Below are 17,738 nucleotides of genomic sequence, written 5' to 3' on the forward strand. Positions count from 1 at the left end.
TATTTCAGGATGAACCTTTCATAAGAGTAAATGTGCTTCTGCTCAGGGTTAAATACTAATAGAGCAAATGTTGATAAATATGTAGGATACTGATTCCAACTAGCAATCTTTTCCGATACAAAAAGATTAAAGTTAGTATGGTTATATCTACTTTTTTTACAAGAGCATGTTAATGTTTCTAAAGAAAGAAAATTATGGGAAACAAAGGCATGAATAGCATTAATAACATCAATTTCGGATAAGATTTTATGTCAACCAATTTATTCTGTCTACCTTAGCTGCACTATATTAGCAACAAATGCCACATTATGGCTACCTCCATCAGAGTACCTTCTGTTATCACTTCATTATGTCTTACTTGTAGTTGAAAGTGATTTACTGAGAGTCATAAATTGTAAAACAAAATAGTAAACTTGGTAAAGCTGTTAACAATCCTTCTAGGTCAGCATTCTGCCAAAGAGAAGCGCCAGACCATTAGCACAACAAACAACAATTTGTAAGAGGGCCCAGGCCTCCCCAGGCAATCAGCCAACCATGGCAAAAGCACAGGTTTCAGCTTCTTTCCAAACTCCCTGTCCAATATATTTGGCACTTTCTATAACTTGTCACCTGGAGCAACCATGTCAACTTTCCCACGCATCAGCAGAACAAGGACTGAACCTGAAAATACAGGATAGATGTAGTGCAGTGTCTATCAAATGATCAGCAACTTTTTTGTGCCAAGTCCTTAGAGTAGAAACATGTAATATGGGTTTAATATATTAACAAGCTTGCTTTTCTGTTTATTAGATCTCTGTTGGATGTAAAGTATCTGAAAAAGTTGCTCAAAATCAAATTCATGTGCAGTATTCTACTGACTTTGGAGTGAGCTGGAATTACCTGGTCCCTCAGTGCTTACCTGCGGACCCAAAATGCTCTGGAAGTGTTTCTCAGCCATCTGTATTCTTTCCAACGAAAGGATGGAAAAGGATCACCTACCCCCTCCCTGAAAGCTTAGTGGGAAAGTAAGTCGAAAATTAAAATAAAGCCTGATTCCAACCATCCAGGAGTAGATTAGGGACCCTGGTTGAGCCTGAGAGTCTGTGTGATTGTGAGTAAGATGCTGTCTTCCTCCCTAACTCTAAAGGCTCTCTAAATTGGTGACCTCATGAATGGCTACGTCAAGGAGACCTCAAATTGTAATTCTCAGACTTGTCAAGATGGGCCTTGGCAGGCCCTTTCATGTTCCGTACCTCAGTGTCTGCAAATGGGGACGGAGCAATAGTGATGGCCTGGAAGCCAGTTAAGAAGGTCTATGTTACCTTACAGACCTGTAGACTGTGGTCCACCACACATCATACGCTTCCCTCATTACGGCCTTGTCAATCCATGATAGACAGAGCCAGGAGCAAAATACTAACTCATTATGCTGTTTGTACAAATCCTAACTCTTCATGCTATTTGTACAAGTATGGTTTGTAGGTTTCATTTTTCTCTTGTCAAAGCATTATATTCTGTACCCGCAGTGAAAAGTAATTAGTCTGGATCAGTCGTGAGCCAAGATGATTAAACTGTTCTCTGAAAAGTCTGTGGATAAGTTAATTTAAGGCAATTCCAAAAGATTTCTCTTCAACTGTAAAATTAGGAAAAAAGATACATTAAAGAAAATGATCGGTGAACCTCCATCATATGAATCATAGCGCGTGGCTAAATGAAAAACTTTCTCATAAAACAGTTACGATATATGACCAGAATACATAGAGCCTTTTGCATAAGGTTTACAGATATCATTTACTACATAAGCATTCACAGTTTTCAGTAACAAATCTAAAGGGCTTGGTCAATTAACATAATAGGAAGCCAAATCAGGATACTTTCAGCTGCTGTAACAGAAGAGCCAATTCAAATGGGCTCAGTTAAAAAAGAAATGTATTATATCTATAATGAAAATAATCCAAAGATAAATGGATGCTAGGATTAGTTGATTCACAGTAACAGTGTTCAAGGACATTGTTATTTCTTACTCTTACTCTTAACTCTTACACTTTGTTCCACTGTCCACACATTGGCCACACTCAGTCTTCAGGCTGGTTCCCCTGAACATAGATGATTTTCAGAAAACTGGAGCAGAGTGCATTCTTACCTATGTTCACTGGGAGAGAAAGAGAGTTGCTTTTCTTTCACAGAGAGCCAGAGCAAGCATCTCCTTGCATCCCATTGGTACAAATAAACTCAAGAATGCCCTTTCCTGACTCAGTCAATAGTTAAGGCAATTATATTACGAAGATTATCTCACCTGACTCATCTGGGGTAAAATGCATGCTGGGAAGCCACCACAACATCCTTCCTTATATTCCCCCTCCTATTCTTTCTTTTCTTTTTTATAATGAAGTACAACTTACATTCAGTAAAATGCACATATCTTAATTGTTTAGTGCAGTGAGCTCTTACCATTGTGTAACCCATGTAACCACCACATGAACCAAGGTAGACTGTCTATATCACCCCAAAAAGTTCCCTCCTGCGCTTTGGACTCTTTACAACAACATGGTGTGGAGTATTTTAATATAAGGTTGATTATGAGGTTTGTATTTTTCCCAGAAGGCAGAGAAGAACAATGATGAGATTAAAATCTCAGGAAAATGTCCTTTAATATAACCCTTTCAAATTTGTTTTCTAATTAGCATAGTTACTCTGAGAATATTGATTATCTTTGGGGAATTCAGAAGTTTCTGTTTCCAATCACCTGAGGACTGTGTGCATGCTGACAAGGCTCTGTCCAAGGATTTGCTCACCTTCTGCACAATTTCAGAAATGCGATTAATGAATCTAAATTGTGATGCAATCACTGGACTCAAGCTCATATGCAATGTTTTAAATAATTTTGTGTTTTAAAATGCTCCTATTGCTTGAAATAGAGATTTTGCTGTGTTTTCATTGTGTTTTACAAGTTTGCTCATCTGTTATAAAATTTAAATGAAACTAAAGTTCCATGACTAGAAAGAAATATATAATGACAGTCAGAAAACATTTTTTATTAATCCATTTCATACTCTCAGAGTGTCTTAAATGTTTTTTCTCTTGCACACTGAATGCACACGCAGGAAAATGAACCTGAATAAAGTTAACGTTTGTTTCTCACTCCTCTGCTTTTGTGTTGCTAACAGTCCAGTAAGGTTTAGGTTCTATCAAAAGTACTCAGATATGCAGTGGGCAATCGATAATTTCTACCTGGGCCCTGGATGCTTGGACAACTGCAGGGGCCATGGAGATTGCTTAAAGGAACAGTGCATCTGTGATCCAGGATTCTCTGGGCCCAACTGCTACTTGACTCACACTCTGAAGGTAATGTCAAAGTCCCTGATGGAGCATGGACTCAATGTAGGCCCTGACTTAAGAACCCACTTACAGCCCTAACCGGTTTGGCTCAGTGGATAGAGCGTCAGCCTGCGGACTCAAGGGTCCCAGGTTCGATTCCGGTCAAGGGCATGTACCTTGGTTGCGGGCACATCCCCAGTAGGGAGTGTGCAGAAGGCAGCTGATCGGTGTTTCTAACTCTCTATCTCTCTCCCTTCCTCTCTATAAAAAATCAATAAAATATATTTGTAAAAAAAGAACCCACTTACATGTGAGACTAATAATTTATACAATGTTCTTTGGGGGCCCTCAGGAAATAAATCCTTTGGATAGAAACTAAAAAATGTCATAGGTTTCTTAGATCAAGGTCTAGTACAATTTACCCAGTTCACAAATACATCAGACTGTATGGAGTAAAGTACATAAATACTGTATTATAACATAAGAAACATAGTCACAAGAAATGAATAAACTAAAAAAAAAATCTAGTTTCTCTCATGACATTCAAATTTCATTAGCATTCTTCAGATGGATTAGAAATTGTGCAAATCTATATTATGCATTCTATTCAAATCTTTCTAATGAGGGTTCCCATGGTTAACAATACATGTCTTCAGACTAGTGTCCTTACATGTAAACCTCCATTTTTAAAATTGTGTTGATTTGCTAACATCAGCGAGGTAAGGTTCACATATGACTACACATCTTTAACAATAGAGATGATCATGTTATAAGTCTGAAGAGAATCTATTTAAATCACTTCAATGATACAATAAGATAGCAACTAGATAACTCTCTTAAAAAGGTGGGGGAAAAGTTTATAGTTTTTCTGTATAATTGCTGCAATAATAATTCTAACAAATTATTTCCATGATATATTTCTACCATTAGAAAACATTGGGTGCCTCAACCCAATGCAAACTATATTATGGACAAGATGAATATACTATGGGAAAAATGAATAATCAAGATCTTGCTATGATGTGAGGAGATGAAATAATTTTACACAAAATATAGCCATAATGAACCCTAGTATTTAATTATCTACTCTGCATGTTTCATAATATCATATTAAATTATAATACTACTTTTATAAACAACGTAAATAAACATAATTTGGGAGTATATGCTTAAATAACATTTTACAAATAGAAGTATTACTCTACTCAACCTTATAATTGTTTTAAGATTCTCTCTAGACTTTAAATTCTAATTATTAAACATTATTTAAGTTTAAATGATCTTCACTATATGATTGAAAAGAACATGTGAAGCTATCCTTTTTTTTCAATATCCTTAGAAAACCATTTAACACTAGCTCTAATTTTTTTTTAATGATTTCAGAGAGGAAGGGAGAGGGAGAGAGAGATAGAGTCATCAATGATGAGAGAGAATCACCAATTGGCTGCTTTCCCCGTGACCCCACTGGGGATTGAGCCTGAATACGAGGCACATTCCCTGACCAAGAATCGAACCGTGACCTCCTGGTTCATAGGTCGACACTCAACCCCTGAGCCTACACCAGCCGAGCATTAGCTCTAATTTTTAAAGTCCATGATCTAATTCTGGATTAACTTAACTATTCCATAGTTATTATCTGAAATTATTTTTAACCACATGCTACTTATTTTTTTCCAGACTTTTCTGAAGGAACGCTTTGACAGTGAAGAGATCAAGCCTGATTTATGGATGTCCTTAGAAGGTGGGAGTACTTGTACCGAGTGTGGGATTCTTGCCGAGGACACCGCACTCTATTTTGGGGGATCCACTGTGAGACAAGCTATTACTCAAGATTTGGATCTCAGAGGGGCAAAGTAAGTCATTTTGAGTTTATTTTCATCACAACTTAGCACATTGGCCCCAAAGCAAGGAACACATGTGGGAGAAGTTGTTATCCAGGACTTGAGTAGAGTATTTGTTCTAATTTACTATTCTGACGGATCATGTGTGCTTGCATTCAGATTCCTGCAATACTGGGGGCGCATCGGCAGTGAGAACAACATGACCTCCTGCCATCGGCCCGTCTGCCGGAAGGAAGGCGTGCTGTTGGACTACTCTACGGATGGAGGCACGTTTCAGGGGTGAAAGCCATACCTTGGAGCAGATTCTCAAATTCCATCCAGTGCCCCTCAGAAAAACCTTTGCAAAGAGAATAGTGAAACTTACAAAGAGGAAGCTACCGATTTTAGTTGTGTTACACATTCCATACATGTGACTTCTGTGTTAGCAAAATCCTACCAAATAAATGAACAAGAGAGAAATCACATTAAAAAGTTGTATAGGGTCCGGGGGGTAGACTTATCGGGAGATCACTTCATAAGTTATGTAAATGTCTAACAACCTGAAACTAATATAATATTGAATGTCAACTGTAATTTAAAATTTTTTTTCAATTAAGGAAAATAAGTAAAATATTAAATAAACAAGCTCCAAAGTTTATGAGTAAAGAAAAAAATCTCTATGCTTAACTGAAGCTAGATTATAAATTATACAGTTAAAAATAATTTTTATATAGTTTTCCAAGTAAAAGATAATTTTAAAAACATTTTAAAGTGTTTTAAGAAGCTTTCATGTGAACATATGTGTAATAAATTCTAAGAGAATCTACAAGATTCTAAAAACATCATTAATTGTGAAAGAATATAATCTGAATTTGTAAGTGTGTCATAAACTATTTTATCCAAATTCTGTTTTATTGTTTGGAAGTGGCTGAAACCAGAAGTAATGCCATGAGGTCTTGAGAATCAGCTTATCAGGTAGATATTCTTAATACTTAGCATATAAATAGATGGCCCTAAAGTACTGTATGTATTCAAAAAGTGTTTTCTTAAATAATTTAAACATCCCAACTACAGTCATATCAGTTGTTAAGAGGGAATGTTCCTATCAGTCCAATAAACCACAAATTGCATAGAATTATAATGGCTATTTTTTTAAAATAAAAGAAGTTCTTATCTAGAAGCATGCAAAACATGGATGTTTCTCATTATTCATGAGGAATAATACATATAAGAATCCAGCACAAAATTTTAAAGGCACAAAATATAAAATGTTTAGAGTTTTTATCTTTGGCCAAGTATTTCTAAATACCCTTCCCTTCATATCATCAGCCTCATGTTGCAACAATATTTATAAGTGCTAAGCATTTCCATTAAAGTCAATGAAGTAAATTCTCATTATCTGGTTGAAGATTTTTTTTCAGAAGCTTGTAGTAACTGCAGTACACCAGTGGTTTGTGGGGGGTTTTCCCAGATATGTTACTATGTTGATTTATTTGTTGTTAAAGGAATTACTTGGACTTTGCTCCATGAGATGGATTATCAGAAATACATTTCTGTTAGACACGACTACATACTTCTTCCTGAAGATGCCCTCACCAACACAACTCGGCTTCGCTGGTGGCAGCCTTTTGTGATCAGCAACAGACTTGTGGTCTCCGGGGTGGAGCGTGCTCAGTGGGCACTAGACAACATTTTGATTGGTGGAGCAGAGATCAATCCCAGTCAACTGGTCGACACTTTTGATGATGGTAAGAAACAAGACATTGAACAGTCTTTCCTGTGAGCTGTTTGTCTGTTTGTGTTTTGGGATGAATTACTACATGAAAATTTAGAATAGTGCCTAGCATATATTTGGTGCTCCACAAATGTTACCTATTGTTTTGCCCCATAGTTTATAAATCTTCAGGGCTGGTGGCTTGTTAAAATGTCAATTGAGCCGAAACCGGTTTGACTCAGTGGATAGAGTGTCGGCCTGTGGACTGAAAGGTCCCAGGTTTGATTCCGGTCAAGGGCATGTACCTGAGTTGCAGGCACATCCCCAATGGGAGATGTGCAGGAGGCGGCTGATCGATGTTTCTCTCTCATTGATGTTTCTGACTCTCTATCTCTCTTTCCCTTCCTCTCTGTAAAAAAATCAATAAAATATATTTTTAAAAATGTCAATTGAGAATTTAATAAATCCTGTTAAAGACGAAATGTCTAGCTCCAAATATAATTTGAAATTTCAATACCCCAAAATAATTTTAGTTTCTTTAGGAATTTCTTTACTGCAGAGATATACATTATATTGTGTTAAAGGTATACCAAGAATCTCAAAAAATGGGCAAAGGACCTAAATAGACACTTTTTGAAAGAGGACATATGAAAACATGCTCAAAGTCACTAATTATCTGAGAGATGCAAATCAAAACAACAATGAGGTACCAACTCATACCTGTCAGAATGGCTATCATCAATAAATCAACAAATGACAAGTGCTGGCGAGGATGCAGAGAAAAAGGAACCCTCCTGCACTGCTGGTGGGAATCCAGACTGGTGCAGCCACTCTGGAAGACAGTATGGCGTTTCCTCAAAAAGTTAAAAATGGAACTGCCATTTGACCCAGTAATACCACTTCTAGGAATATATCCCAAGAAAACAGAAACACCAATCAGAAAGGATATATGCACGCCTGTGTTCATAGCAGCACAATTTACAATAGCTAAGATTTGGAAACAGCCTAAGTGCCCATCAGCAGATGAGTGGATTAGAAAACTGTGGTACATCTACACAATGGAATACTACACTGCTATAAAAAAGAAGGAATTCTTACCATTTGCAACTGCATAGATGGAACTGGAGAGCATTATGCTAAGTGAAATAAGCCAGTCAGAGAAAGATAAATATCACATGATCTCACTCATTTGTGGAATATAATGATCAACATAAACTGATGAACAAAAATAGAATCAGAGTCATAGAAGCATCGAACAGACCATTCAACCTATGAGGGAAGGCGGGGGGTGGGAGGGGGAAGAGTAAGAGATCAACAAAGGATTTGTATGCATACCTATGAGCATAACCAATGGACACAAACAGTAGGAGGGTGAGGGCATGTGCAGGGGAGTGGGGGCAGCTGGGAATAGGTCAATGGGGGGAAAAGGAGACTTATGTAATACTTGTAACAATAAAGAATTTTTTTAAAGTATACCAAGAATCATTTTGCAACGGTGAAAATTACCCAGACTAGCAATTACATTTTTTAAAATTTATCTTTATTGTTGAAAGTATTACAGATGTCCCCTTTGTTTTTTGTTGTTGTTTTTTCCTATTGACCTCCTCCTCCCCACTCCTGTCCCTTCCCTAGGCCTTCACCACACTATTTTCTGTGTCCATCGATTATGTATATGCGTAATCTAATGAACAGAATGAACTGGTGAACAAAATAGCAATTACATTTTAAAAGTTGGGTAATCGTTATAGTACTAGTAGTTAATAATCTTTTCTAAATTTGATTTCTCAGCTTAGATATATATTATTTATAGCAATTAAATAAAATAAGAATAAATCTTAAAGAGTAAACAGAAAGCCAGAGTATAGATATTCAAGTAATTCAACAATAAGCCAGTCAGCTCAAGAGAATAACATGCTATATTCTTTCCAATTTACCTTAACAGAAGGCAGTTCCCATGAAGAAAACTGGAGTTTTTACCCTAATGCAGTAAGGACAGCAGGATTCTGTGGCAATCCCTCCTTCCACCTCTACTGGCCCAATAAAAAGAAAGACAAGACCCACAATGTGCTCTCCTCCAGAGAGCTCATTATACAGCCAGGGTACATGATGCAGTTTAAGGTAAGGGAGGTGGCCCTTCCACACAGAGGATGGCGTTACGTTTGCGGGAGGGGATGTGGAGAGAATGCTTATTTGGGCTAGTATAAGGAAAGGATTGATTTCACTCATTAAAAGAGACTTCATCTTATGAATAAAAGAAGTAATCTTTCACAAAGTTTTTATCAGGTATGATTATTGGAGCATATATAAAATCTATAAGTATATTAGGACATAGCAAGAAATGTAACTGTATTTTTACGGCTCAGATATGTAATCTTGAATTCACTTTCCCAAACCTTAGAAATAGTTGTCTGTGTGTGTGTGTGTCTCTCTCCCACTCCCTCCACCCCTTCCTCTCTTTCTTTTCTCCTCTCTCTTCCCATTTTTTTTTATTATATACCTAGTTCACATATCAAGTCACTTTGCTTCTTTATTTATCCTTTTTTATTATGTCTTTCCATTTTCCTTTTGTCTCTTACTTCCAAACACAAACCTATACATTAGCCCAGTTGCAACTTCCAAATCCTCAAAGATTTTAAAAGGACTCTCAAATCTTTTAAGTGCATATTTATTAATATAGAAGGATGTGAAGGAAGGCATAGAAGATAATTAACAGTCAGAGAAAGATAAAGCAGTATCAACTGATGTCTTTATTATTACAAAACACACTAAAGGAAAGGGCATTACAAAAATGTACTTTATTACTAGATCATTTTAAAGACAAACATCAGTTGTTCTAATGCTCTTATTTAAAGAGATGTGCTACAATGATGGTTAATAGTAAGAGTCCCTATTAACAGAAATAAAATTGTGCTGATAGTTGGTAGAAGAAATGTGGAGTTGTTTAATGGGTAAAGAGTTTCAGTTTTTTAAGATGAAAAAACTCTTCAGATCTACTAGAAAAAAGATATTCACTCTTTTTCTTCAACTCTACGTTAAACTCTCCTTCAGAGATCAGAGGGTGAGGCAAGCTCCCCAAATGCTACCATTCCCTCAGGATTATCTTTAACATAGGGGCATGAAGGTTGTTCAAGGTCATAGGTCACATACAGTCATTCTAATCCTTTAAGAGTAAGGGTTTCCCTCTACCTAGCCCATATCAAAGTCATCATATTTGATTAAGTTGACTGGGACCTCCTCTTTTACTGCCTCTATCAACCTAGAACTAAAGAGACTAACATTTTCTTCTCTAACCAAATCAATTTATTAAAAAAAAATTGTCCCTGGAAATTTAATAAAGTATCACTAAAGCCGCATTTTTAAAAGTCACTATAGACTTCCTAAACTCTAGATCCGACAGCTTTCATTCATTCCTCTTCTCTCTGTACCATTTGGCACTGTTGTCCTTGCCCTCTCCAACCTATGCCATTCCCTTTGGCTTCTGGGTTCTCTGCTAATTCTGCTCTTATCTTCTTGATATCTACTTCTGTCTCTTTTTTAGCTCCTCCACTTCCTTCACCTCTAAATGTCAGCATTTCCCAGTACTTCTTGGCTTCCTTCTCCCACCATAGACATCCTGCCATTGGAAATATCATTCATCCCTGGCTTCAGATCTTAAAGATATGACCAGCTCTCAAATCCTCATGGCCAACCTTGACTCGATCACCACAATTAATTTAGTATTTTAACAGCTTGTGTACAATTTTCACACCTTTGTTTTGTTGTCATCTCAACTCAACATGGCTAACAATGAATTTCATATCTTCCTTCCCCATACAACTCCTCTTTCTGATTTCCCTGTTTCTATTAATGGCACTACCTTTCACCTATTCGCCAACTTTAAATTTCAAAGTACTCTTTAAAATTTTCACATCTAATCATTCACTGTATCCTTTCATTTGAATTTTCAATGTTCCTAGCACCCATCCCATCTGCTCTGTTTGCACTGTTACTACCTCCATTCTGGCCCTAATAAATCACTAGTCCATTAACTAGACTTCCCACCTCTAATCTCTCTCCACATTCAGGTTGATCTTTACAAAGCACAGCTGTGAGTGCATCATTCCACTGCTCATAAACCTTTAATGACTTCCCATTACCCACCAAATTAAGGCCAAACACCTTGGACTACAAGTCGATCCTTCTTCTACTTAACTGTTTTTCTCCTATCTCTACCTCTCACACTCTTTCCATGCTTCTGGGGCAGGTCACATGCACCCTACTTGATGCTTTTTTTATTAAAACATATTTGACATATAACATTATGTAAATTCATGTTGTATAACATGGTGATTTGATACATTTATATACTGTAATATGATTGCCATTGTAGCAATAGTTAGCACCTCTATCACATCACATAATTATTATTTCTTAAATAGAATCTCCCCTTCATATGAAGCAGCACAGCACTTTATTTATATCTTTTATGATTTCCATTTCCACTATTAGAATATGTTTTGTACTCTCTCTCTCTCCGAAGCCAGAGTTGTTTTATTCATGAATCTGTGGCCTGAAATTTTTATCACTAACCTTCTCCAATATTAACCCTGAAATAGGACTTGTTGATTAAGTAGATGATTAGGACTTAAATTTGAATCGCCAAATTTTATAACATTTATGCATTATTGATTATTCAAATACTTAAGTGTAAGTAATATGCAACGCTTTTATTCATGTGTAGATGGAAAAACCCTGAGAATGAATATTAGGTTGTTAAAAATTGCTATTTTTAATTATAAATAAAAATAGTAGCATCAAGTATTAGGATATCAATGACAATGTTTTGAACCAGTAACACTTTGAGTTTCTTTCCATTAATTCTTCTAATATAACTTTCCTTTTGGCCAACTTATAGTCTCTAAATTTATGATTATTATGTTATACTAATTAATTAAATAGGAATAGTACTTATTTAACCTTAATTCTCATCTCCATGCAAAATTGCATGTCTTTAGCTGAAGTCAAAAGAATGTATTCTTGGTGTGCTGGCAGGCTGCTCTGTAAAAGCTTCAATGAATGTTTTTTGACTACTAATCATAATAAAGACTGATGTGACTTCTATTTAATGTAGATATTATTTAATTCTGCCTGATTCACATTGATTGTTTATGTTTGTTTTAGATTGTAGTGGGTTGTGAAGCCACTTCTTGTGGTGACCCTCATTCTGTAATGTTGGAGTACACTAAGGATGCAAGGTTTGTGAAATAATTGTTAAATTTCCTCCAAAGCTGAATACACAGTTCAAATGGTTGTCTACTTTTAGGGCAACTGTTTACAGAGGAACAATGTTTTGTATTAAAAGTGTCAGCTCATATGTATCTCACATGTACAAATTTCATGCATATAAAATTTACACATCTTATTTTCACATTTTTTTCTGCAAACCAAGAAAAGTCTATTTTCATACCAGGCTGCAGCCAAAAAAAACCCAACTTTATATTTTAAAATAAGTAAAACACTACATTTGTCCTGAAAGTACAAATGTCATTTTCAACCAACCTTAATGAAAATTTTAGTCAATGAAAGATCTGAATATGCTTTGGCCAGTCACATTTCCTAAGCACAGTAACCAGATCAAATAAAAGACTGACACAGAACAGTTACCATTGAAGGGTGTTGATAGGCCTGCCTCCCACCACCACTTTTAAAAATGAGTTATAGTGAGTTAAGTTTGGTAAGACCGAGAATTTTGTCCGTCAACTCCAGGTATGTTTCAGAAGGAGGAAGCCATTAGAATGCAGCCCCTTGAATGCTATTGTTGTATTCTGTTGTCTGTGAATATATTCATCTGCTTGCAAAGAATTAGAATAGATCTTGTGTGCAGTTATTTTCAAGTTTTCTTTTTGATGTCTGTAATTATAAATATGTATAGGAAATAGGACATTTACATTGAAATATCTTACTTTAACCCAAACCCAAAGCATGATGTCCACGTTAGACAGGTCATATATTTTTCCTGAGTTGTCTAATGCAACCTCTCTGGTTTCTGCAGGTCTGATTCCTGGCAGCTGGTCCAGAGCCAATGCCTTCCATCCTCTTCGAACAGCATTGGCTGTTCCCCCTTCCAGTTCCATGAGGCCACCATCTACAATGCTGTCAACAGCTCGAGCTGGAAGAGAATCACCATTCAGCTGCCTGACCATGTCTCCTCCAGGTAGGTTGCATACATACTAAGGTAAACTTTTCAGGATTATCTGGCCATCTCTACCGAGCTCAGACAGTGAGCTGAGAACAACTGATAAAATGGGGCTGGGGTGTTAGTTGCAGCCTTAGTACCCTGTCCCCTCTTCTCTCCTTCCTCTCACCAGCCTATGCCTCAAAATGGCAATTGCATATCCTGGGAAGAAATAGGAAGAAACAGGGTCATATTTGTAGATGATTCATAGATCACAAATTTTCTTTTGACTAAATACCATAGCACATGCCAAACTCAATCACAGGCCCCAGTCACAGATCCCCAAAGACCTGGAGTTGGCAGCATGTCTCCCCCCATGTTCTGTGCTCCCAACGGCTGAACTCAATCCGGATAAAAACAGCCTCTGGGTGTGCAGTATTGATCAGGTTACGAAAATACATTTTACTCAAAGATTTAGAAAATGATAAACCTCCATAGGGAAAATGGGCACAGACTAATGGAATAGGAGAGGAAATACACATAAAAATTTTAGGGAAGGCGCAAACTTCCAAATAGTATGTTGGGGGGGCACTCCCAAAGTTTTAGGAGTAGACAGTCACTCACCTCTGTGAGCTAGTGCTTAAGGGAGAAGTTTGGGAAGCCCTTTTCTCAGAAGTAGTCCCTGTTGCCACGGTCAGAGGCGGGGCACGGCCATGGGAAATAGCAGCCTACTGAATGCCTCCTGTTCTCTGTGGGACTTGCAGTGCGACACAGTTCCGCTGGATCCAGAAGGGGGAAGAAACTGAGAAGCAAAGCTGGGCCATTGACCACGTGTACATCGGAGAGGCTTGCCCCAAGCTCTGCAGCGGGCATGGGTCCTGCACCACCGGCGCCGTCTGCATCTGTGATGAGAGCTTCCAAGGTCTGGATCCCAGGCTGCCGTTTTTAATCCAGAAGAGCGTGGCGTTCTCCTTCTCTCAGCACCAATACAAAGGCCACTAGGAAATGGATAGAAACTCCAGCCTGAGGGATTTGCGATAGATGACACACTCTGGTCACAAAGTTATTTATCTTTGGAATGAATTATCAAGGATAATTTCATGCTATGTTCCTTGAGGTATTTTTTAGTGCAGGTTTTATCCACTCAGGAATTCTATAGTCCCTCACATTTCCCCGTCTTCCATGCAATTCCCTGCCTCCCACACTTTATTTCCCTCTGGACCTCTCTCCTCCCTGGCCTAGCTGCCTATCCGTGGCTACTTTGCCAATATTTCTTCTCTCGCATAGCCTCTCCCAACAGCAGCTGCCACTGCCCTCCCAAGATGTAGCTGACAATTCGAGATGTTCTGTTTCCCAAGTTACTCTATCACAAAAAAAGAAAAAAGAAAAAGAGCTTTCATAACTCAAAAAAAAACATTTTTATTGCTTGAGTTTCTAGGAGCTGGAGTATTCTTGGGACAGAGTAGCTCCTCAGCTCCTTGACGTCATAAAAAAATTGCTCTGTTGCCTGTTGGGAGGCCTGCAGCCCTGCTGTCCTCTAATCAGCAGGGGTGGGGAATGTCCGGCCCACAAAATCATTTGGTCTGGCCCTGCCAAGGCAACCGCAGACAGGACTCCAAATTCAATAAATGTAGGAGCTTTTTTCATAGCAACACAAATTTATATTAAGTGAATGATGTTAAAAATATCCAAATGGCCCTTGGCAGAAAAAGGTTCCCCACCCCTGGGAGTCTAATGCAATGTTTTTGCCTCTGTTGTTACAAAGTTCACTTTACATAATTACCGTTATATTCTCAGAGCCTAACTCATGGCATATTATGATGCTCAACAAATCTCTTGTGAAGGAATCCTCACTTTATGTTATGCTTTGCTAGTTACATAGTGGCGTTTATGGTATGGCAGAGTCATTTAGCGTTTATGATATCTCGTAAGTTAGCTCATTATAGTCATTCCCACTTTACAGATAAAGAAACTCACAGAGCTAGTAAGGGTCAGAATAAAGGCTGGGGCAAGCTATTCTTCCCAGTCAGCCTTGCTGTCTCTCATAGCTTCCCAGTCAGCCTTGCTGTCTCTCATAGCTGAGAGATTTATCCTACGGGGACCAACCAGTTTTACAACTTACCCAAGTGTGCAGTGAAAGAAGCCATAGATTTGAATTCTGGAGTAGAATCTAGTTAGATTTCTTGGTTGATGCTATTTTCTTGCCTACAAGCGAAAGGAGTGTGATTCATGAAGACTGCTGCATATCTCTGATATTAGAAATTACTTAGCATTCATCTTTTTCACCTGGTTTCATTACTGCTGAGACTGGCTGGGTCTGGCTGTGTATTAGCTGGGGAATTTGATCTTGAGGCAAATGACGAAATCAGCTGTCTCACAAGGAGTCCTCGATGTCTGGAATGTTCCCTCTCCCCTGACCCAGCAGAGCTCTGTGACCTTTTCATTTTTAACTATTTAGGAAAGTCAGGCTGTTCAAATCAATGGGAAACGCAAGCACATACACATTTGCTAATGTACCGTCTTACCTAATGCGAGTATTTCAGCTCAGTGGTCTCTGAGAGACACATCCAGCTTATTCGTTATGCATTTACTTATCCCAGCTTCACAACTGAATGTCTTGTACGTGCTAAGTATTGTGCTAGGTGCTGGAAGCCGACGATGAATGAAATGCAGACTCTGCTCTCTAGAATCTTCAAGTGTAGGGCTAGAAGAACAAGAATATGATTGATCTTATTTTCTGCTACAGAATCATGCGAGGGGAAAGATATTAGGCTGGCCTCTCATGCCAGGGAGGAAGCTCCCTACTAAGACCCATCATTGGTCTATATGCAGGCCCAGCCAGATGCTGTGGTATTTAAATAGAGGTTCACATGAGCAAGAAGTATATTAGCAACTGCATATTTTAGTGAACAGTAACTCGGAGATAATGGGATTTATTTCAACAATGTTAGCCAATAATTGCTAAAATAAAAGAGAAACATTTATTTCAGGGATTCTATATCTGCTGGGCATTTTGTCATTCTTACAGTAACAACAGTGGGTTAAATTTGAAATTGAATACTTGTTCTTAATCTTTGGTCATTCTGCTTGTTGCCAGCTAATTTGTGTATTTAATCCCTTCCCTCCAGGTGATGATTGCTCTGTTTTCAGCCGTGATCTCCCCAGTTATATTAAAGATAATTTTGAGTCAGCAAGAGTCACTGAGGCAAACTGGGAGACCATTCAAGGCGGAGTGATAGGGAGTGGCTGTGGGCAGCTGGCACCCTATGCGCATGGGGACTCGCTCTATTTCAATGGCTGCCAGATAAGGCAAGCTGCCACCAAACCTCTGGATCTCACTCGAGCAAGGTAACAAAACTCCCGTGTGATAGTTCAGACTCAGAATCCGTTGCAAGACTGGTCATCATCATCCACTGTCAACTATGATCACAGACTTAATGGCACAGGTGTCACTAAGCTGTGGAAACCTAAGTATCATTTGAATTTGGTCTGAGGAATCATTGTGTTTCACAACTCAGAATTCTACTTGGCTTCAGTTTATTGTACAATTACCTTATATTTCTTCACATACTGAGTAGTGCGGTCATAGGCATAAGCCTAGAGAAATGGCCAAATATAAAAATTGTTATCAATTCAACACATTGTGCACCTTGAACTTACACAGCATTTTATGTTAATTATATTTCAGTAAAGTTGAATAAATAGTCAGCTATGGATAATCTATATAGATAATTTGATGTCGACCATTGCAAGCATATAAATGTAAATGTATATGTGAAGTAAATTTGTAGTCACACAAACATATATCTATATGCAGCATATGTAGGTACAGTAGCTAGAAGCGGAGCATGGATGGGTGGATGAGAACTTTAAAAATGCACATGCTGTAGGAGCTGCATATTAATGCAAAATAAAGTGGGCAGAGACTGTGCAAATCGACTAGGGAAGTGACAGAGAAAAAGAGACCCGGGGGGGGGTTGGATTTCCTTCCCCACCTGGCCTTCCCTGCTCTGCCACCTTAGCCAGTGCGAACACAGCTTTTTGTCTGTTTCATTCAAGAAGGGTTCCCAGGCTCTTTAAAGGTTGTAGAGTGCTGGGTCAAAATAGTACTTGAATGCTGAAAGCTGTTCAGTAGCTCCAAGTATATTTGAGAATTAAATATTTGGTTAATAGGAATGTGGGTGTTTTCTTGAGGTTTTTCACTTTGGAAAATATTAGTAATGTATTTTCAGAGGCAGAAAGGCAGGTTTGGGGCCTTCGCTATGATAAACAATCAAAATATAATAAAATTGATTCCTGTATGGTAACTGTGGAGATGCCAAAAGTTGGTGTGTCCCCCAACCCCATTTTTTCCTATCAACAAGACTTAGTTCATCTAGAAACAACTTGATTCTTTCCTTGACCCATATAGAGCTACAACTATCTACTTAGTTACCAATTACACACCATGTTGTACAGATAACTTTGTTTTAAATTAATGTGTGCACTTACAAGTCTTAAGTCTAGTGCTTTATTTGACATCTACCCTAAGTGGAACTACTTTGTTCATCACTGAGGATAGATCTCCTATGTCTAAAAACTGTGTCTTCTATGGGCAAGGACTCCTGTGAAAATCAGAAGGACATGCATGTCAGGGAATAGCAGGCGTGGTCCAGAGCCAGCGTGTCTAACGCAGTTTTCCCTCTGCTCTGATCTCCAGAAGTCCTTTCCTAAAATAGCATGATGATTTATCCTTGTGTAGATGCTATTCAGC

General features: G+C 38.0%; 1 protein-coding gene across 1 annotated transcript in view; it reads left to right on the forward strand.

Annotated features, from left to right (window-relative positions):
* Positions 1-17,738, forward strand: part of RELN (reelin) — a 419,315-nt gene that overhangs the window by 388,314 nt on the left and 13,263 nt on the right. Inside the window, 10 exon segments of the mRNA XM_006085409.3 lie at positions 790-1,004; positions 3,147-3,324; positions 4,975-5,150; positions 5,298-5,404; positions 6,623-6,865; positions 8,774-8,949; positions 11,992-12,065; positions 12,863-13,024; positions 13,750-13,907; positions 16,114-16,333. Of these exon segments, the coding sequence (XP_006085471.1) occupies positions 790-1,004; positions 3,147-3,324; positions 4,975-5,150; positions 5,298-5,404; positions 6,623-6,865; positions 8,774-8,949; positions 11,992-12,065; positions 12,863-13,024; positions 13,750-13,907; positions 16,114-16,333 (1,709 nt within the window).

This window comes from Myotis lucifugus, unplaced genomic scaffold, assembly GCF_000147115.1.
Source record: "Myotis lucifugus unplaced genomic scaffold, Myoluc2.0 scaffold_18, whole genome shotgun sequence".
NCBI lineage: Eukaryota > Metazoa > Chordata > Mammalia > Chiroptera > Vespertilionidae > Myotis > Myotis lucifugus.